Below are 22,100 nucleotides of genomic sequence, written 5' to 3' on the forward strand. Positions count from 1 at the left end.
ACAGAATGAAACAAAGTAAGGAAAAGATAGAGAATAGGAAAAGAATGGCAGTATTTCACATCACTTAACCACAACCTTTGAAAATCATCAGAGAATCCAAAAATCACCTTAAAAGGGACTGAAATTTAAACACGCTTCTGAATAATTTTAAGCGGTTACTTGCATTGGTTTTCGATTGCTGAAGAAGAGTCCGGATGCGGTAGATAACGGAGGTCTTTTGATGAGTTCGTGAGGAGTCAGCTGGAAGTTTTTACTTCTGGTTCTTCTGAAGAAGGAGTCCACAGCGACTAACGTTACTTGAAAGTAAAAACTGCCGGAAAATAAAACTCAAAAGGAAGGTCTTGAGAGTCTTGAAAGGTGTTGTCTCAAACGAAGAAGAAGTTTTCTGCGCCAAGTTATTTTGGGCTAATCGTTTTTGAGAGTTCCTATTCTGTGTGTACTGGCCAATGAGAGACATGGATTTTGAGCGGGAGAATCTTTCTTTGTCTCTTGTTTATGGCTCATTTGCATGTTTTATGGCCGGTCTGGAATTTCTGTAGTTTTAACCCAAAATATCGTACGAGTCATATGATGCATTTCACAATCACATACTGTACCTCATTGTCCGAGGAATGAAAGACAGGTAACATTGATACCAAGAAACAACCATTTGGAATAGATTAAACCAAAGATACATACATACACCTGAATATCAGTGTTTTATGGCTTTAACTAACACAAATAACGAGTGGTAACTCAGCTAATCTAATAGGGGAACGTACACACAACACATGCATATACCAGATACAATTATAACTGATTAATTATAGTCTAAAATAAAGAAATGTCTTTATGTGTGTGTGTGTGTGTGTGTTAGTTTGTGTGAGTGTGTGTTAGTTTGGCCATTTACAGCTCTTTGGGAATGTGTTTGAAATCAGATTGGGGGATGATAGTGGGGGCTGGTTCGAATCTTCTTGACGGTGAAGAACCATCTGGCAATTTAAAACCCCTATACGAACGTAAAGTCTCTGACCAGAACTGTAATGTATATGCAAATGTCAAAAGGCTAAAAGGGGTCTCTTAAGCCATAAACAGTCCAACGCTCATGCATGATCCTACGCAGACGCTACACATTCTTCATATTCATGTATCTTCACAAAATCAGGAACAACTTTATCTTTATCTTTTGTTATTAAGATAAAAAAAACTGAGTTAGCAGAAACTTTAGCTGCTCCATAAAACACGTTTGAGAACCCATAAATCCATGTTTCTCTTTATTTTGACAAAAAAAAGGATTTTCTTCATTTTGAGGAAACTGCAGTGAACATACATGTAGCAGAAAGAAGTTTAGTTTAGTTTAGAGCTTTATTAATCCCCTTGGGGCAATTAATTCAGACTTTCATAGTGCTTCACATATACAACACTTAACACACACATACATATATTTAAAATACACCAAATACATAAAAAGTGGGGGGGGGGGATAAAAATGTCATTAATTAAATAAATCATCTAAATCAACTAGATTTATTACATAAACGTATTGCTTCAGGCACAAAAGTAAATTTGTACCGGTTTGTGGAACATCTAATTGACCTTAAACGTCGTCCAAGGGGCATCCACTCAAAATAATCATTCAAAGGGTGTGTGCAGTCTCCTATAATTTTATGTGCCATCCTCATCACTTGCTGTTCATAATAAAATGTAAGACTTCGCAAGGGAACACCTAAAAGTTGAGCACACATTAACAATACCTTGCAAACAATTTTTGTTCTTTGTAGACAATAAGGAAAACCAACAAATAAAGGAAAAGGACCATATACTTTCAACAAATGAATTGTAAAAAGTCCTGAGAATGACTCTCTGTACATTAAAGGAATTTAGCTTCCTCAGCACAAACAATCTTTGATTTGACCTTTTAATAATTGCATCTGTGTTTTGATCAAACTTCAGCCTATTATCAATAATCGTTCCTAAATACTTGTATTCCTCCACTACATGAACATGAGTTTTACTGCCTGCACAGCTTTGTGAAACAGTATACATTTGAACAAGAGAGCTTAACTCTCTGTCCCAGTTGCCAGTAACACTGAATTTTATACCAAAAGTTGGTGAGATTTCTAAATATTTTTTTTAAGTTATGTTCAAGGCTGTATTTATTTGATAATAATAATTGTACTGTATTTTTATTATTATTATGAGACTTTTTTCAGGATTCTTTTAAATAATGGAATATTTATTTATTTATTGTTTTGGACATGTAAAAGCATTTACTTTCACTTTTGACAAATTTAATGCATCCTTGCTGAATAAAATTATTATTTTTCATAAAAAAAAAATAAAAAAATACTTGACCCCAAACTTTTGAACAGCAGTGTAAGTTTTTTCAGAAATGTATTTGGGACACACTGGATCAGTAAGCTTGTGGGTTCAGTAGAGCTACTTAGTGACAGAAGGTAGTATATAAAGTATCTACCCTCAGAGTTAAATTAGTGTGATCACAGATAGAGCAATTATGAGCTGCGCGCACACACACACACACACACACACACACACACACACTGATGCTGGAAGGGAAGGTCAGTTTGAAGGGCAGAACCCTGATTTACATTCTCACTGTCTTAATCATTAATTAATCATTTATGTAAATGGTCCATTAGCATTTTCTACAACTCAATTGACTGATTGAATTAAAAATTATAGCTCATACAACCTTGTTCGTATTTGTAATGTTAATAGTGAGAACTTATTGTAAAAACTGATGTGTAATAATTAGAGCTATCAATTTAACATATAATAGTGTGGTTAATTTGAAAAAGAAAATGCAATAATTAATTCATTAAAAAGTAATGCTATTAGTTATATCACTATTACAGAATTGAATTCAGAATGGAAGGGCTTGACATGTATTTTTGACACAAAATATTTAAATGTATGTATTTTTTTTATTTACTGATGCAATCACAGCTAGTAATACACATAAATTATGATTTCATACACTTTCAGAAATACTTAAGCTTCTTTTTCATACAGTTCAAAGCGAGTATATAGGCTACAATACCTCTGAAGGAACACTGGAGAAATGCAAATGAGGTTATTATAAGGCTGTTTACTAAAGAACCTAACATTGAGTTTGTTTTAAAGATATTGTTTGTTGCAGCAGGCTTTTGTCAGTGTTTCCCCTGTGATACCCAGCGTCAGATCTGGATGCTGGGTGTATTTTTTATTCCCAGAGCAGAGGTAAGACGACAGGCCTTTTAAAGTCTTTCCATGCCAAAATAGCTTTGATTTTATCTCCACTGACAAATTTCATTTGCCTGTCAGATATCTATTTTCCCCATCAGCAGCCGCGTGAAATCGGTTCCTCAATCTGTGCCTGATGCTCAGTTGTTTCCAGGCACAGTTGGAAAGAGATTATGTCCCTTCTTATCCCCTCCAAGTCAGCTCATTATTCACATTTGGCTCTTTTGGTCTTAAAACCGCATTACCCATGATGTCTCCCGTTGAGACTAAATGAAGCTGACCTGCATGGAAGCGTAGGTAATTTGTGCTCGGAGAAGGGTGGATGTGGGCAACCTATTGTTTTGGGGCAGATGGACTCCTCCTCCTCTTCACCTGCCATTTTCATGTGCCATGTCTCTTCCTCTTGTTGTTTAGGATCTCTTTTGTCATTCCCTCTTAAATCCTTAATCCTGCTCCATATTTCTCTCTCCCTTGACATTCAAATCCTTCCCTCCCTGCCGCCTTCCCCATCCATCCACTGCCAGGTTTACTGATACGAGAACCAGTTCAGGGTGTTTGCTCATGGAGGATTGCAGAGTGTGATTGTGCTAGAAGTTGTTTGTAACACAGTAAGCAGTGGACACATGCCAGCAGGACGCCTGTTGCTGCATCTGAAAAAATAGGCTTGTTGTGTCTATGTAAATTCCTTAGACAAAGACCTCTGTAAAGCAAACTTTTAATTATTATTTTATAATAAATTCATACAATTGTTCGTCACTCTTGTGCAGAACAGAAGGCAGAGATGCTGTGCGCTTTGTGTGCCAAATTTGAACTAATTCACTTTTTTTCTGAGGATTGTGATGTGGTGTGCACGGAGTATTTGAGTATTGTTTTTTTTTTTTGTTTTTTTGTACTTTAATGTTTTCCCGGCTTTTCCTGGTTTTGGACTTGCATAGATTAAGCTTTGCACCAATTTTGGCTACAGATGCCATTATAGAAATATCCAGAGGATAGAATATTTATTATTCATTTATTCAGCAAGCAGACATGTCTAGTATTAGGGGGTTAGTCTTGTTAAGAACCTCCCACTTAGACAGGAAGAGACTGCCTGATCGATTTGATGTCAAATGAAAAGCAACAGACCACAGACGATATTTTTGAATCTTCCCAAAAATCCTGTCTTTACTCTTTAGTTCTGTAGCTTATATAGTTTTAAGTGAAAAAATTTATTTGGTACAATAAGGTCCCATTAGTTAACAATAGTTAATGCATTAAATAACATTAATGAGCCATATATTCCAATAAATAAGTTATTTATTAATCTTTGTTAATGATAGTTAATAAAAATAGAATTGTTCATTGTAAGCTCATGTTAGCCCAGGTCTAATTAACTAATATTAACAGATAAAACGTTTGAATTTTAATAATGTACTGTATTGGTAAATGATAAAATTTACTGAAATTAAAAATGCTTTAGAAGTGTTTTTGATTGCTACTTAATAATATCTAACAAACTAATTGTAACAAATAGAACTTCATTGTAAAGTGTTAAAAAAATTAATTCTTGATTTTCAACTTTTGTTGATGCTTTTTAAATAAACTTTGACTTGACTGTTTATTTTGTTTTTGCTTACAGTTTTGAGAGATACAGCAATAATAGAGGAAATACATGAAAATTAATTATGTAGCAATTTCTGTGAACAGTTGTTCAGAAAGCAGAAACGGTCAAAACAATCATTACTGGAAAATACAGTTTTGCTTGTGAATATCTAGTTTATTCACTCAGAACTCTAATGCTAATCCATTTAATTCAGAACAATAGTAACTAATAACAAATTAGTTCTGGCTCAAAATCACTCATTGTATCAGCCCAGTACCGTTTTCTTCCAGGGCAGATTGTTTTTTGTGTGTGAAATATGACATTAGAGCTTAGGCAATTGACTGTGAATGCTCTGTGGATATACCGTCAGAGTATGAAACTAATTGGTGGAGATTTGCATTGACCACTGGTGTTGTCAAAAGTACTGTACTTTTTTATCCCCCCAAGTATAAGTACTTGTGTACTTGTTTAACTTGAGTAAAAAAAAAAACTTTATTACCAATGCTACATGTGAATTTTATACATATGCTAATCAGTCTGTCTAATGCATTATAATGTTTTCTTCTCCTTTAGCTGACATACCTTCCTCCTCCGTGGGGCGAGTGTGTGTCCAGAGCCCTGGATTCAGGCCTCTTTCAGGTGTACAGCGTGTCTGCCTGTCGCATTGAGTGTGAGACGCGCTACATCGTAGAAAACTGCAACTGCAGAATGGTCTACATGCCTGGTACGTCCAAACCTAGCAGTGCTTGAAACTAACCTTTTACTTCATACTCATCCTCTCTTACTTCTACACAGTACATTTCAATTTCAGTGTTCAGTTTCAGAAATTGTAATTTTACACAAAATATTGCCTAAGTATCAAAAAAAAGTAATTATAATACCAATATACATAATCGTACGTACGTTTTATATTCTGGCGGAAAGCAAGTCAGCATTGGGCTGTGTGTAGCGATAACTTGATTCCTTGTGCATTTGTGGTTTGCATTTGGCAGCCGAGCAAAACCTGACTGAACTTGTTTAGAAAAGGTCAGAGTATAGAAATGAATTCAGTTGTCTGTGGGCCAAAGGTGGTTTGGAACAAGCCCACAAACTGACAGCAAGGGCTTGTAAGCATCAACTGTGACTGAACTTGACATATTGTATAATTTGAGAAGTGTGGAAGATCTCTCCGCAAAATGAAACTTCATTTCTTCAGAAACATTCCATTTTAATTTAATTTCACTGATAAATAAAAGTCATTTTGGCCCATTGATAAATAGTCATCTTTAACTGTTGCTAAATGGTCTTTTTAAATACGCAATATATTTCAATGATTTCATAATATGATTTCATGAACTTTTCATTGTGACTTAGTGCCCTTTATGTCCCAATCTTAATGCCGATGTATGCTCTCCCATAATAGCTGATCTTTAAAGTTAGTGCTGCAGTCATTTTCATTTTAAACTGGTCTCTTTTAATGACACTATATGGTCTCCATTTTCACCTATCTGATAAAACGGGACTTCTTTTTTAATATAATTTCATATTAATTCTAACCCATAGGCGCCAACCTCAACCTCCTGCTACTTCAATTGGCACTCAAGACAGGACAATTATCTCATAGATGATTAGTCCTTCATTCACACAGGCACCCTGCTCTAATACTGTAATTATAGATTAATTAACTGATTGTGACTGCCCTGTGATGTACATTCAGGATACGTCTGATACATTTTAGCCAAGAGCAAGTGTAGACATGCACAAAACTCTATTCCATATGCACACACACACACTCCCAGTTGTTTATTTCCTTGTCGTGCTGCTGAGTTTGGCTGGGTGAAGGTTGGATCTGTTTTTCTCCTACTCAGAACATGTTCCCAGTGATTCATTATTAATTTAAGAAGGCTGAATAAAGAATAACTTTTCTTTGACACCTAATTTTTTTCTGTTTCTTTGTTTTCCTCTCATTTCTAGGTGATTCTCCATACTGCACTCCTGAACAGTATAAGGATTGTGCTGAACCTGCTCTGGGTGAGTGTATTCTTCACACGCACACATACACACACTGGTTTCCATGTTTGATGGGGGTATTCCATAATGTAATGGTTTGTATACTGTGCAAACTATACTGTACCCTACCCTACCCCTAAACCTACCCCTCACAGAAAACCTTATGCACTTTTAGATTTTCAAAAAAACTTTATAATTTATAAGCTGTTTTCCACATGGGGACCAAAAAGGTACAAAATTACTGGGATCACAATCCTTGTGAGAATATTTGGTCCCCATAATGTAGGGAATACCAGTACACACACTCTCTCTACACCCGTTTATTAACTAATACATATACACATGTTAAACTGGGTCAGAACAATTCAGAATAGCATTTCACTACATTTATTTTAATACATTGCACGGTTTGTATTCCATTTTGTTTGTAAATGCTCCAGTCGGGTTTTGTTTGTAACAGCACACATGTTCTGGCTCCGTTTAGCAAGTAAGTTCAATATTATCCATCTCTGTAGTCCAGGGGATCTCAATCTTGGTCCTGGAAAAATCCAGCACTGCACATTTTGTATGTTTCCCCGTGGGTTTAAAAGACAATTCATATTTAATAATATTATAAAATTTTATCAGATGAGAGCAAAACTGAAGCTGGATAATGACACTGTTGGCTTCTGTAGAGCTGCTTTTTAGCTGAATCAAATTTGTTTCATAATTGATTAATTTTGCAACATTAACACTGTTATTTTCCCATTTATTACTGTGCAGCTGCTTTGACGCAATCTGTATTATTAAGCGCTATATAAATAAATGTGACTTAACTTGACTTCCCTGTTTGAGCCACTACTAATAAACTCGTGATATCAATCAGATGTGATGCATAAAGGAAACATCCAAAATGATCAGTGCTGGGGTACTTCAGGCCAGGATTGAGAACCACTGTACTTATCAATGTCAGATTCTGCCAAATAGGCTGCATCCAAAACTCTATTTTTGAATAAGTACTGTTGAATAAGTATATATTTGACATGGCATGACACAACAAAACAAGAGTGATTCTGTTGTAATCAACAAAACTCTATACAAAGGCAGGTTTTGTTTTGTTGCTCACATTCACGGTTTGACTCCGGATGTATTAGACATTTTCAAACTCTCATGGCACAAAATACATATGCACAAGTTCTGTTCAGCAGACCTTCATGACTGTTACTGCACTGACCCTCCAAAATATCCAATTACATGGACAAAACTCATGAAAACAGCAGCCACTGTCCCGCTTTTATTCTCTGCTCCACATCTTCCTCCTCTGTAACAGTGTTTTGTTCTTCTGTAGCATCCTTAAAGAGAGTAAAAGGGTAAACGGCGGAGCAAAAAGTAAAAGAAATGTAATTGAACAAATCTGTTTGTTTGTGTGTGTGCTTTATATATACGCATTATATATAATCTTCACAAGCTTTACCAAATTAGACTTTTTAAACTCTGAATGGAGAAAACTTTGAAAGTATGCCTCAGTTTGCTTACAAAATAACTGCATTTTTCTTTGCAGATCTTGATTCCTCTTGACACTGAGACTCCTTTATTGAACTTTAAATTCCTTCGTGAACTCTCTCAAATTAAGTCATTATTTTGGAAATATATTCAGGGAAAACAAAGACTTGAACTGTTTTGTGCACCATCCCTACCAACAGAATGCAGTCTGGCTCTCATTATCTCCCTCTCTACGTACCATCTGACAGTATATACCAGCGGTCTGTCCCACACATAATAAGCAAGTTGGCTCCATGTTCACTAATTATCTTTTGCTAATGAGGAAATTCAAATTAGAGCACAGCTAGGACTGTACATTTTCGATCATCTCAGGTACACACAATCCGTTTCCAAAGACTTCCTCAGGCTATTAATATGTGTAATTTCAAACATTTTTACCTTTTTATTAGAATTCTCTGTGCACAATCATGCAAGATAAAGCCAAAGGAGTATGAAGAGGGACAGACTTCCAAACCACTGGAAAAGTTTCATTCTCTGACCCCAGTTGACAAGTAAAGGCACAACGGCACAGCACAATAGGCTGAACAGCTTGTCCAAAACTTTCGCTGCTGGCTTCAAAATCCTTGACAGCTGGTTCTTATCTTTGACAAAGTGGAGAGGAAATTATTACCAACTTCAAATTTCTGTTCACAGCATCCTGAGGAGAGAAGAAATATGTATTTTCACCAGAATAATATGCAGATGAACACAATTAAAAATGAATGGGGGGAGGTATGAAAGGGAAATTGCTAGAGTAAAAAAAAAAAAAACTAATAATAATAAAAGAAAAGAAAAGAAAAAAAACAGAATGAGTGAGATTGGCCATGATAGAAAACACTCAGAGACAGAACAAAGAACAAGCAGAATATTAATCAAGAGATGTTCCGAATGGAATAATAATGTACTGTGTACTGCCTAGTGCCTACCAAAACAGTATTCAATGAGGAAATAGAATGTGATATTACACAAAAACAGTAGTACTCCTAAGAAATAAACATTGATATTTTGTATTGTTAATTCAGTTATTTTAGTCCAATTACATTTTTTTTTTTTTTTGGTACTCCAATCAAATACTGCAAATAATGCAAATACTAAAAATTGTATCGAAAGCCAGGGTCAAAACCTGGTTAGCACAAATAATAAATGCCCATTGTAAAATACTAAATCAGCTATTCTATTTAAAATTGTATTTTGAAAATTTAGTTGAATAATTGAGTAACTAATGACAAACAAAGCAGAATCCCAGTAAATTCTTATTATTATATATTATATTATATATTCTTCTAATTGAAGTTATGGGGCCGTTGTGGCCTAATGGTTAGAGAGTCGGACTTATAACCCGAAGGTTGTGGATTCAAGTCTCAAGTCCGGCAGGAATTCTCGGTGGGGGAGTGAATAACTTGGATGGATTAAATGCAGAGCACAAATTCCGAGTATGGGTCACCATACTTGGCCACGCCACGCCACGTCACTTCACTTTTTCACTTTATACTATAAACTCCATGAATGAAAACGATTTCACTTAATTAGCCTATATGTTTTAAAAAGCAAAGATGTCTAGAATGTGCATCTAATTCATGGAAATACTGAATAATAACCCCATTAAAATATCTATTACATTAAAAAACAATAACACTAGTAACAACATGCCACCCAGGGTCTAATTTTATGTTTTCAATTAAAAATGAAAACTATAATTTTACTCCACAAATCTAAAAACATTTTTGCCCACAAATCCCTCATTAACAGATAGACACAAAAAACTTTAATATTCAACATAATACAATGTCATAGATCACTATTTTCCAGAGACACAAAATTTAATCAGTTAACCACACTAACTCTCACAAATGGTGATATTCAGATGAAATGACAAAATGAAAAATAGCATAGCTATTCATCAAAAGTGTTTTGAAATGAGATTGTGCCATCAACTGTATGGTCAAAAGAAAAAGAAAAATAAGGTGGGATGGTCAGCTTGCTCCAAGGGGCATCTTACCCTTCTATACTATTATTCTATATTAATAAAAAGGCCAAATATAATAAAGTTTGTGGTTGAAATTGCTAGCCACATTGGAAATTGAAGGTCTAGTCAAGTGCAATTCATTGTGGAATACCTTTGTGGTTTCGAGCACAGGATCTGTCATTGGCAATTCTTGGAGAAAATGAGATACTTGGATAGTTATCAGATGTGAACGGTGCTTTTAAGTTCATACAGAATGATGGATTTAGCACAAGATTATAGCAGATTTAATAGTCTTGTGTGTGCGTGTGTGTGTGTGTGTGTGTGTGTGTGTGTCTGTGTGTCTGTGTGTGTAGAGGAGGTTAAATCTGACTTATTCTCCAATTAAATTATGTGACTTTAGCATCATCTCCAACGGCAGGGGTGAGAGAGGGGGATGGAAGTGAGGAGAAGAAGCAGAGGTAGAGATAGAAAAGGTCAGGGATGGATGAATTTAAAAACCATACTTGGCCACGCCACGCCACGTCACTTCACTTTTTCACTTTATACTATAAACTCCATGAATGAAAACGATTTCACTTAATTAGCCTATATGTTTTAAAAAGCAAAGATGTCTAGAATGTGCATCTAATTCATGGAAATACTGAATAATAACCCCATTAAAATATCTATTACATTAAAAAACAATAACACTAGTAACAACATGCCACCCAGGGTCTAATTTTATGTTTTCAATTAAAAATGAAAACTATAATTTTACTCCACAAATCTAAAAACATTTTTGCCCACAAATCCCTCATTAACAGATAGACACAAAAAACTTTAATATTCAACATAATACAATGTCATAGATCACTATTTTCCAGAGACACAAAATTTAATCAGTTAACCACACTAACTCTCACAAATGGTGATATTCAGATGAAATGACAAAATGAAAAATAGCATAGCTATTCATCAAAAGTGTTTTGAAATGAGATTGTGCCATCAACTGTATGGTCAAAAGAAAAAGAAAAATAAGGTGGGATGGTCAGCTTGCTCCAAGGGGCATCTTACCCTTCTATACTATTATTCTATATTAATAAAAAGGCCAAATATAATAAAGTTTGTGGTTGAAATTGCTAGCCACATTGGAAATTGAAGGTCTAGTCAAGTGCAATTCATTGTGGAATACCTTTGTGGTTTCGAGCACAGGATCTGTCATTGGCAATTCTTGGAGAAAATGAGATACTTGGATAGTTATCAGATGTGAACGGTGCTTTTAAGTTCATACAGAATGATGGATTTAGCACAAGATTATAGCAGATTTAATAGTCTTGTGTGTGCGTGTGTGTGTGTGTGTGTGTGTGTCTGTGTGTCTGTGTGTGTAGAGGAGGTTAAATCTGACTTATTCTCCAATTAAATTATGTGACTTTAGCATCATCTCCAACGGCAGGGGTGAGAGAGGGGGATGGAAGTGAGGAGAAGAAGCAGAGGTAGAGATAGAAAAGGTCAGGGATGGATGAATTTAAAAATGTTTCTTTGAAAAGTCAGATTCCATCTCCAGGTCATGCATGTTATGAGCTGATTAGAAATCTGAGGAAGGCACAGCCAAGAGCAAAAGATTTCAGCCCTTGGCAACAGACAAGAGAATAGCAAATTATTCTCTTTTGTTACTTTACATGTACAAAAAGGGAAATAAGAAACAGTAAGGAGTCAGTTATAAAATGTACTCGGTTACTAACGTAACCTCAGTTCCCTGAGATACAAGAACGAATACTGCGTCGCTAAGACGCTATGGGGGAAAACTCCTTTTCTCCGATGACTGAAGCCTTTTTTAATAACGCAGTGTAACTGCACGCCCATTGGTTCATGCAGTGAATTAAAAATCGAACCAATGGCTCGGCAGCGGAGCTGCATGAGCCTATGACGATGAAGCCTGCCAGAGCCAGCCAGAATGGGCGGGGCCATCTGGCTATATAAGCGGGCCTGTTGCTATAGGATCCTCAGGTTACTTCGACTGAAGTGACGACTGAGTTGTGCAGCTGCATAGCACGGCTAGTTATGCAGTACTCATTTCTGTATCTCAGGGAACCGAGGTTACGTTAGTAACCAAGTACGTTCCCTATCGATACTTCACTCATACTGCGTTGCTAAGATGCTATGGGGACCCAGTACAATCCCACCGTGTTATGCTAGAGGAATGACTCATACTTGAACTTGCCTTAAGCACCACAAGAGGCCCAGAGGGACCAAGTAATTTGCAGGGAATGCCCCGCATGAGGCAATAGGGGTAAACTCGCAGCGGTCAGGCCAGCCATGAGTAATTGTTCCAAGAAAACCCTTACAGCCTCAGCACTCAGTGAGGGCCAAAAGCGCAAGAAAGGAGGCAAAGCCTAAGCACTGGTTTGCCCTAAGGCAAGAATGAGCCCATTATGCAGAATGGACCCAGGCCTGTAAGGCCAGGACATCCAGATTATAGAGCCTGGCAAATGTGGATGGCAAGGCCCAGCCGGCTGCCGCACAGATTTCTGGAATGGACACACCGCTAGACCATGCCCAAGACAAGACCATACCTCTAGTTAAAAGGGCTCTTACTCCCATGGGGCAGTGTAGGCCCAAAGAGGAGTACGCTAGCGCAATAGCGTCAACTATCCACCTGGAGAGTCTCTGCTTAGTGACACAGCCCTTTGGTGCGACCATTGAAGCATGTAAAGAGTTGTTCCAACTGCCTAATCAGGGCGGAACGCTCAATATAAAACCTCAATGCCATGACAGGGCAGAGGTACGTATCCGTCCCTTGGTTTCAGGATGACCTTAGAGTTGTTGGGCCCGAATTCAAGGCAGGAGGGGCTCACAGAAAGCGCCTGCAGATCTCCCATCTGCTTTACCGATGTTAATGCCAGTAGCAGAATGGTTTTTAGCGTCAGGGAACGAAGGTCAATTCATTGTAGCAGCTCAAAGGGAGGGCTCTTTAGAGCCCTCAGCACCGTGGACAGATCCCATGTAGGGACTGTGGAGGGGCGAGGCGGGTTGAGCCTCCTAGACCCCTTCTAAAGCGAATAATCAGGTTGTTCCTGCCCACTGATTGGCCGGCTATAGGAGCGTGATAGGCTGCTATGGCTGATGCATAGACCTTGAGTGTGGAAGGGGAATGGCCCTTGTCCAACAGCTCTTGCAAGAAGGACAATATCCAAGATATGTCACAGGAAGCTGGACCTTCGCCAGTCGTGCACCAGCTGGAGAAGACCGACCATTTAAGGGCATAGAGGCATCTCGTAGATGGTGCTCTAGCCTGGGAGATTGCATTTAATACGCTCTCGGTGAGGTCCGCAGGCTCCCATCGAGAGGCCAGAGGTGCAGAGCCCACAGCTCGGGCTGGGGGTGCCATATCGTTCTGTTCGCTTGAGAAAGGAGGTCTCGTCTCAGGGGGATGGGCCATGGAGCTGCTGCTAGCAGCCTGACACTCTGGCGATGGCCTGCCAGGCCTCGGCCCGCGTGACAAGGGGTTGGATTGGTTCGGGAGGCGGGTCGCCTTGTGGGGACTCGACACTCGAGTTAAGTGGAAAAGGAAACTTGCTCTTCTCAGGGGGATGGGCCATGGAGTTGCTGCTAGCAGCCTGACACTCTGGCGATGGCCTGCCAGGCCTCGGCCCGCGTGACAAGGGGTTGGATTGGTTCGGGAGGCGGGTCGCCTTGTGGGGACTCGACACTCGAGTTAAGTGGAAAAGGAAACTTGCTCTTCTTTCGAGAATTGTTTTTTTTTCCCCCTCACTATAACAGTAACCGGTTGTGTGGGCACTTTTTGAACAGGCCAAGTATTCACAATGGAGTTCACAACAAACACATTGCCGTCAGCACCCAGAACTAAATGGGGTGCTTGGAGGCATAACATAGGCCGTTTGGGGGCGCTAGACTCAATGCTTCTCGTAGCAAGAGCAGTCAGCCCGCGTGGGCGCGGCTCAGACATGTCTGTCACGGTGCGTGTGGAGAGATGAAGCGAGGACTCAAGTGCATTAAGGAGTGGATTCCAGACGCTCCACCAAAAGAAATCCTGGAGGGAGGCGGAACGGAGGTGGATCAGGGGGAGGGATGGTGGGCCAGGCCCGTGTAGGGGAAGAGGGCCTGGAGATAGAGGTAAACCAGGGTGCCAGGGCAGGACCAGCAGGGCAGGAGGCCAGGGCAGGGCGGGGCCGGCAGCTTGGCAGGCAGCAAGAGCGGAGCCTGCCTCAAGGAGGGAGCCGGCAGGGCATGAAGCTTGAGCTTGGGTGGAGCCAGCAGGGCATGGGGCTTGAGCTTGGGCGCGCTGGTAGAGGGGGCTGGAGAGAGTGGAGACCGGTAGATGGAGTGAGCCATTTCTCCGCTGAGTCCTCATGTTGGCTGTTCCGTTATGTCACGGTGCGTGTGGAGAGATGAAGCAAGGACTCAAGTGCAGGATGAATGGTTCTTTCTTTTAATAATAAAATGAAACTAAAACAACCCCGAGGGGGAAAAACAGACAGGCAGGCTAGGAACTGCACTACATGCAGACATAACAATAGACAGGATAGAGCACATGGCACCAAACAAACACAACACAAGCCATGTGCTCACAGAAAACATTAGTGACAGCATTCACCTTCAATCAGCTTAAAAAGATCAAAACCACTCTTTAGAAGAGGGATACTGATGATCTTTGTGTAAACACACCGGCAGATTAAAGGTGCTGCACATTTTCTAAAATCCGCTCGTAGTGGACGAGGGGAGGAGCGAACCGCAAGCGCAGCAGAGCGGGACACACGCTCTTGTAGTGAGAGCGGTCTGTCTCAGTCAGCATAGCCTCAGCATGGGCGTGGCCCAGGCGAGCGGCGCACTCTAACTCTAAGCTGTCAGCGATATGAATCATTGGTAACAGCATTGTACTCAGATTCGCCCAGAAGGATTGAGTCGCTCGACAAAGCGAGAGGCGCTGATCCTCACGTGTCAAAAACAATGGCAGATCAAAGAGCTGCGTGGAGAGTGGCGCACACGGGAGCTGTGCCGGCGTGAAAATCACTCAGGCCTGGTCGCTCAAACCCGCGTGTTCGCTGTTTCTTTCTCCGAGGTAACTGGGAGGGGAGATTCGTGAGAGCAGGGGTGGACTCATGCTTTCATAGTGAAAGCAGCCTGTCTCAGTGAGTGCAGCCTCCGCTACGCACATACAAATGCAAAGCTGTCAGTGACAGCATTCCATTCCGATCGCCTAGAAGGATTGCACCGCTCGATGGAACAAGGGGCGCTGATTCTCTCGTGTAAAACACACTGGCAGATCAAGTGAGGCATGCGGGATGTGTGCTGGCGTAAAATCACTCAAGCCCAGTCACTCAAACAGTGAATTCCGAGTTTCACAATTTGATCTGAATTACTGAAATAAATGAACTTTTCCATGGCATTCTAGTTTATTGAGATGCACCTGTATGTATATATACATATATAGTAACGGGGTGAAGAATCACACGACAAGTAATCTCAATCAATACCCCGGAGGGTGGATTTATTGGTGAGGTGGGTGATAGGGAGAAAGGTCCAGGTAGGTCCGGTGCCGTGAGTGCTCTCTTCCGTCTTCCCAGTGCAGAGGGTCCGTGCAGTGCTCCTGTGGGGCTGGTCGGTCACACGCTGCTGTCTGTGGGATGCGAGTGGGCCAGCTCCAACACGGTCTCCGTCTTTGTGCGTGGCACCACCAGAAATAATTTTTCCTCCCCCCGTCGCTGCGTGACACAGTAGAGCAGGCCATTTTGCACGACGAAATGTGGGAGAGGGTGGGGTCCAGGCTGAACTTCCTTGCCTTCAATGACCTGGACCTGGGTCCAGCCATGCTTCAGCCTGTCGTCCTCCCGTTGTTCCTTCCCAAATGAGCCCCCTCCCGTCACCTGTTGGAACACATCATAGAAGACGTTAGGATTTTGGGAGGGGGACTCACCTTTCCTCCCGCTATCCGAGGCCAGAAGCATGGGCCGCTGACGAGGTCCTGTCGTGGGCCTCCTTCTTCGGCGGCCCCCTCCTGGGCTGGCAGGCTGCATAGCCATGGCCAGCAGGCGGTCAAACCCTGGCCAGTCTCTCCCGATCAGCACGGGGACGGGAAGATCCTTCATGACCCTGACTTCCACCGGCCAGGCGCCGGGAGCGGCCGAAATGGTCACCCTGCGAGCGGGAACTTGTCGTGTATCCCCGTGGACACAGGTTATGGGGAGGAAGGCTATATACTCCGTTCGGGGAGCGAGAATATGCGACTGGACCAGAGTGACCGCACTGCCCGAGTCCAGGATGGCCCGGAACGGCTTTCCATTCACTTTCACTTCCACCTCTGGAGCTGCAACCGGCAGGTCGGGGTGCACAATGCAGCCGGCCAGCCAGGTCCGTGCGGGACGTGCAGGGACTTCCGTTGGCATGGGCTCATCCCGTGGAGAGGGAGCCACCGGCCTGCTTACTGGTCGCGGGGTGCCCTCCGGCACGCGCCGCTCCTGGACCACCCTCTGGGGAAACTGCGGCGCTCGCTCCCCAGCATCCCGGTGTTGGGCTGCATCCGCCAGCTCGACAGCCTCCACCAGCTCAGAGGTGGTGGTTGGGTTCCTCATCCCAACTGCCTGTCGGTGAGATCGGGGAAGGGCTCGGAGGAGACGGTCAATCACCACGCACTCCGCCACCTGTCCAGCCGATGGAGCCCCCTCCAGCAGCCAGTGCTGTGCGAGTCGCGTGAGTTCGGTGGCCTGGGCACGGGCCGGCAGTCGGGGCTTATATTCCCACTCATGGAAGTGCTGGGCGGCACAGATAGGGGATAACCCCAGGTGGGCTAGGATTTCCTTCTTGACCTCCTTATATTGAGCAGCGGAGGCAGCGGGAAGAGCGAAGTATGCACGCTGAGCTTCGCCCGTCAGCAGGGGAGCCAGCACCCACGCCCAGTCATCCCTATGCCATCCTTCCGTGCTGGCTGTCGCTTCGAACATTTTTAAGAAGGCTTCTACGTCATCATGAGGGGTCAGCTTGGGTAGCAGCTTCGCAGCTTGTACTCGGGGGACCGGCAGCGGAACGCGTTGAGCGGCGGCGGCGGACGTGCAGGGACTTCCGTTGGCATGGGCTCATCCCGTGGAGAGGGAGCCACCGGCCTGCTTACTGGTCGCGGGGTGCCCTCCGGCACGCGCCGCTCCTGGACCACCCTCTGGGGAAACTGCGGCGCTCGCTCCCCAGCATCCCGGTGTTGGGCTGCATCCGCCAGCTCGACAGCCTCCACCAGCTCAGAGGTGGTGGTTGGGTTCCTCATCCCAACTGCCTGTCGGTGAGATCGGGGAAGGGCTCGGAGGAGACGGTCAATCACCACGCACTCCGCCACCTGTCCAGCCGATGGAGCCCCCTCCAGCAGCCAGTGCTGTGCGAGTCGCGTGAGTTCGGTGGCCTGGGCACGGGCCGGCAGTCGGGGCTTATATTCCCACTCATGGAAGTGCTGGGCGGCACAGATAGGGGATAACCCCAGGTGGGCTAGGATTTCCTTCTTGACCTCCTTATATTGAGCAGCGGAGGCAGCGGGAAGAGCGAAGTATGCACGCTGAGCTTCGCCCGTCAGCAGGGGAGCCAGCACCCACGCCCAGTCATCCCTATGCCATCCTTCCGTGCTGGCTGTCGCTTCGAACATTTTTAAGAAGGCTTCTACGTCATCATGAGGGGTCAGCTTGGGTAGCAGCTTCGCAGCTTGTACTCGGGGGACCGGCAGCGGAACGCGTTGAGCGGCGGCGGCACGCAGGGCCGCGAGCTCCTGCTCCGTCTCTCCTTGACAGGTGGCGAAGTGCTCAACGATTTGTTGCTGGCGGATGTTAACCTCGGTGAGCCGCTGGAGGATTTCGTCCATGGTGGGGGAGGAGCGCTCGCCTGTGACAGAACCCGGAGACAAAAACAAGGAAAAAAGGTGAGGTGAAGAAGATCGCTTGTCGGTGATTATTCACTGATTTGCCCGCATTCTCCACCAGTGTAACGGGGTGAAGAATACACGACAAGTAATCTCAATCAATACCCCGGAGGGTGGATTTATTGGTGTGGTGGGTGATAGGGAGAAAGGTCCAGGTAGGTGCTCCGGTGCCGTGAGTGCTCTCTTCCGTCTTCCCAGTGCAGAGGGTCTTTGCAGTGCTCCTGTGGGGCTGGTCGGTCACACGCTGCTGTCTGTGGGAGAAATGAGAGGGCGAGTTAGTGCTTAGTCTCATGGAGGATTCTCCTAGATGGCAGGGCTTGCGTGGCTTATGTGGCCCCCGCCTGATGAGCTGCAGCTATGACCGATCAGCCTGTGATGAGGACGGCCAGGTGTTCCTCGCTTGTTTCCAGGGCGACGCTGATGCAGCTTCGGGACGCTCGTCACAGTACAAACTGTATATATATTCATTTGATTCCATAAGGATACTTTAGGTTTGGTTCCAAACTATGATTGGCATTCCAATTGCAATCCTGTACACATTGCTTAGGATGCTTTGACTAGCGAGGCACAGACTCACTTCACTGAAACATTGAGTCTTAGAGTCTCTTTATCATTCACTGAAAGCTAAATGTCAGCATGTTTATTGAAGATAAATACTTTTACAGTAAATGTTTCACCTGTCAATCAATCAGTCTTCTGTTTTTCAATAAGTTTCTCTAGAATGTTAGAAAACACTTTGACAATATGATCCTTGCTTATCAGATTCGTAGTGGTGGCTTTCATCAGAATGCTTGCAGTATCTTTCTAAAGGTAATCAAAAGTGCCACACGTAATATTTTCTAAGCCGTCAAGAGTTGACAGTAGCGATTTGAAAGTGTTCTGACAAGGCCAAAAATTGAATTATACTTCAATCAGTGTGTTTGTATGTGTGTGTATGTGAAGACATTGAAAAGACCCTCTGTGTGCAGAAAAGGATAAGACGACCTCATGTTCTTTACATTGTCAGTTGTTCTACAAGTAACATCATACATAGAACCCAGGAATGCTGCCTGCAGAAAGAATTGACATATATTCTCCCTTTTTTCACTGTACCCTTTCCCGTCTCTCCTCATTTCCTTTTTCTCTTTTCTTTTTCCCCTCTTCTATACCCTTTCATGCTTTCCGTAGCTGCTCTGTCAGCTGTTGAAGGCACAAACTGCATCTGCAGGAGCCCCTGTAACATGACTCGATACAACAAAGAGCTTTCCATGGTCAAGATCCCCAGTAAAACCTCTGCACGCTACCTGGAGAAGAAGTTCAATCGATCAGAGAAGTACATCACGTGAGTACACATCTCACATCCATGTTAAAAGTCACTTTCCCCTCAAATACATCAAAACAGCTTTGAATTCAGCATTCAAAGGGTCTCTGAAGTATTTTTTAAGGTATGTTGCAACTTTCCAGACTTTTTAATTGTTGTCCTTGTAATACCTTTCACATGTTTTAACTTTACCTCACTACTGCCACCAATTTGTAAAATTACCAGTTAATGTTCCACCTTATATCAAGATCACAGAGATATGGAGCTTGTTATTGATCACAAGCCTGTGCTTTTCTAGCAGGGATGAGCTGTGGTGTTGTTAGGCTTGAGAAAAATTCTGAAATTAAGAACTGACTTCATTTTATTCACAAGATTTAATTAAATTGGACATGAACCACAGGTTAAATTGAAATGATGGGAAGAGGAATTTAATGAATTGCAGCTCAAGGTCACAAAACAAAACAATTTAGTAAGACCAATAATTCAAAAATAGTCAAACATTTGAATGTTTATTGTTTTGAGAAGTCTTTAAATCTCACAAAGGCTGCAAAGGTTTGATGAAAAATACAATGAAATCAGTATTATTTTGAGGTGTGTGTGTGTGTGTGGGGGGGGGGGGGGTATATGATTTTTTACTGCCACTTTTGATCAATTAAATTAATACTTGCTGAATAAAAGTATTAATTTCTTATTTTAAAAAAAACAGCTTCTGAACTGTGTGTGTGTGTGTGCTTAAAAAAACAATGTAATGCTTCTGGAAAGTGCAATTGTGACTGTTTATTGATCATTCATAATGAAAAGTATAATTAAAATTATAAACTACACCTAAACAATTGGATTGCTTTTGAATTGTGTTCTATTTTAATTTACATACTAAATTCTAATTTAAAATTAGCATATATAATTGCTCAAGTACAAATTCAGGAAATTAATTATAATGGAATTGACATAGCAGTTCCACTACGAATCAAGCACAACCCTGGTTGTAACACTGTACATGACGAAATGGACACTGGAATGTGGGAGAAAGCTTTGGTTGTGTCAAAGAAACTGCCCCTGTGTGTTATTGTCCTACTTGAGGTGCGTTTGAAATGGACATGCTTCTCTACAATAAAAGGAACATTAGTACACCAGGACATTTGATGTGGCTCTTCAGACATAATTATTTCTCCTCTAGACATTTAGCTGACAAGTTGAGAACACTTTTGCTTTGTGTCAGGAAGATTCAGGGAGTTGTTCTTCAATATAGTGACAGATATCACATCCTCTCCATTCATTAGTTCATCGTCATAGCTATAAGCTTGTGATTGATGTGTCTGAGACGTGGAGCTATTGGGAATACTGACTCTCTCTCTCTCTCTCTCTCACACACACACACACACACACACACACCGAGATTTTGCTCAAGCGCCGAGTCAATTAAATCAGCATAAAGCAGACAGCATATCATCACTCTGGTGTCCCACTAGAGAGATAAGCTTCTCTAGACTGCTTAATTTTATGATAATAGAGAAAAAAACTTGTTTACTTTAACTCCTCTACACATGCATGCAAATTATTGGTCATGCCAAGATCAATCATCTCTGAAGCATAATAGAGGCGTAATGAATGGTTGCGATAATGCTAGTGTAATTTTTGTCAGGGTTTGGAGGTTAGCCCTCTTGCAGTTTACCAACTAACATCTAATAACAGTTAATTTGCCTTTGGCCCAGTCTTGAGTCTGCTGTCAGAAAGGTGTTTGTGTGTGTCTGCTTGTGTCAAAAAGCAAAAGATTTGATCCTACTGTAAAACTGTAACTCTTTTATGTTAGGGTAGATGTCAACTAGTGCAGAAGTATTCTATTCAAAACACTAGAATAACTAGTGGTACTGATATGTTATCAGTACCATGACATTCTGTTGGTCATTTGGCTGTTATTTCTGTTGTATCACACACGGTAGCTCCACCTACAGTGAAATCTCATTGGTTTAAAATCCTTCTCCAATTAGCTTAATATTTAACATCAAAAATCGTCTACTTGGCTGTGTCAGCCAACATAATTGTTTCTGGTGTGAACAAACGAATTACTTCTTGCAGGAAACTTGTTTTCTGGTTTTGCCATGAATGAAAATGTAACTTCAAAACATCACTCTTTGTGTTCTGTTGATGCAGGGACAATATCCTAGTTCTGGATGTGTTTTTTGAGGCTCTGAATTATGAGACCATAGAGCAGAAGAAAGCATACGAGGTGGCGGGTCTACTAGGTATCACAGCACACTGTATTATGAATACTGTGTCTTTCATCTTTTCTCTCTTTCGCTGTTCCTCTAAATCATAAATATATTTATGTTGCAGGTGATATTGGTGGTCAGATGGGCTTGTTTATCGGTGCAAGTATCCTGACCATACTGGAGCTATTTGATTATGCATATGAGGTATGTCAGCATCTAAACACAGGGTCCAAAATGAACTGCGAAGTAAATGGAGAAAATATACATAAAATTAATCAATTATCTTTGCAGTTATTTAACGTAATTCTCTATTACATTAAAGGACATTACACTATTACATTAAACAACACATTTTATATATATATATATATATATATATATATATATATATATATATATATATATATATTTTTTCTTCTCAC

The 22,100-nt window shown here is 41.7% G+C and overlaps 1 protein-coding gene across 1 annotated transcript in view; it reads left to right on the forward strand.

Moving 5' to 3' along the window:
* The window catches only part of LOC107592342 (acid-sensing ion channel 2), a gene marked incomplete at its 5' end in the record, with an annotated part of 51,198 nt that overhangs the window by 24,025 nt on the left and 5,073 nt on the right, over nt 1–22,100 (forward strand). The window contains 5 exons of the mRNA XM_016281847.1: nt 5,375–5,525; nt 6,755–6,811; nt 19,336–19,489; nt 21,620–21,711; nt 21,803–21,882. Coding sequence (XP_016137333.1) covers nt 5,375–5,525; nt 6,755–6,811; nt 19,336–19,489; nt 21,620–21,711; nt 21,803–21,882 — 534 coding nt within the window. The remainder of the gene's footprint in view (nt 1–5,374; nt 5,526–6,754; nt 6,812–19,335; nt 19,490–21,619; nt 21,712–21,802; nt 21,883–22,100) is intronic.

The sequence above is a fragment of the Sinocyclocheilus grahami genome, unplaced genomic scaffold (assembly GCF_001515645.1).
Source record: "Sinocyclocheilus grahami isolate Dianchi unplaced genomic scaffold, SAMN03320097.WGS_v1.1 scaffold9.1, whole genome shotgun sequence".
In the NCBI taxonomy this organism is placed as follows: domain Eukaryota; kingdom Metazoa; phylum Chordata; class Actinopteri; order Cypriniformes; family Cyprinidae; genus Sinocyclocheilus; species Sinocyclocheilus grahami.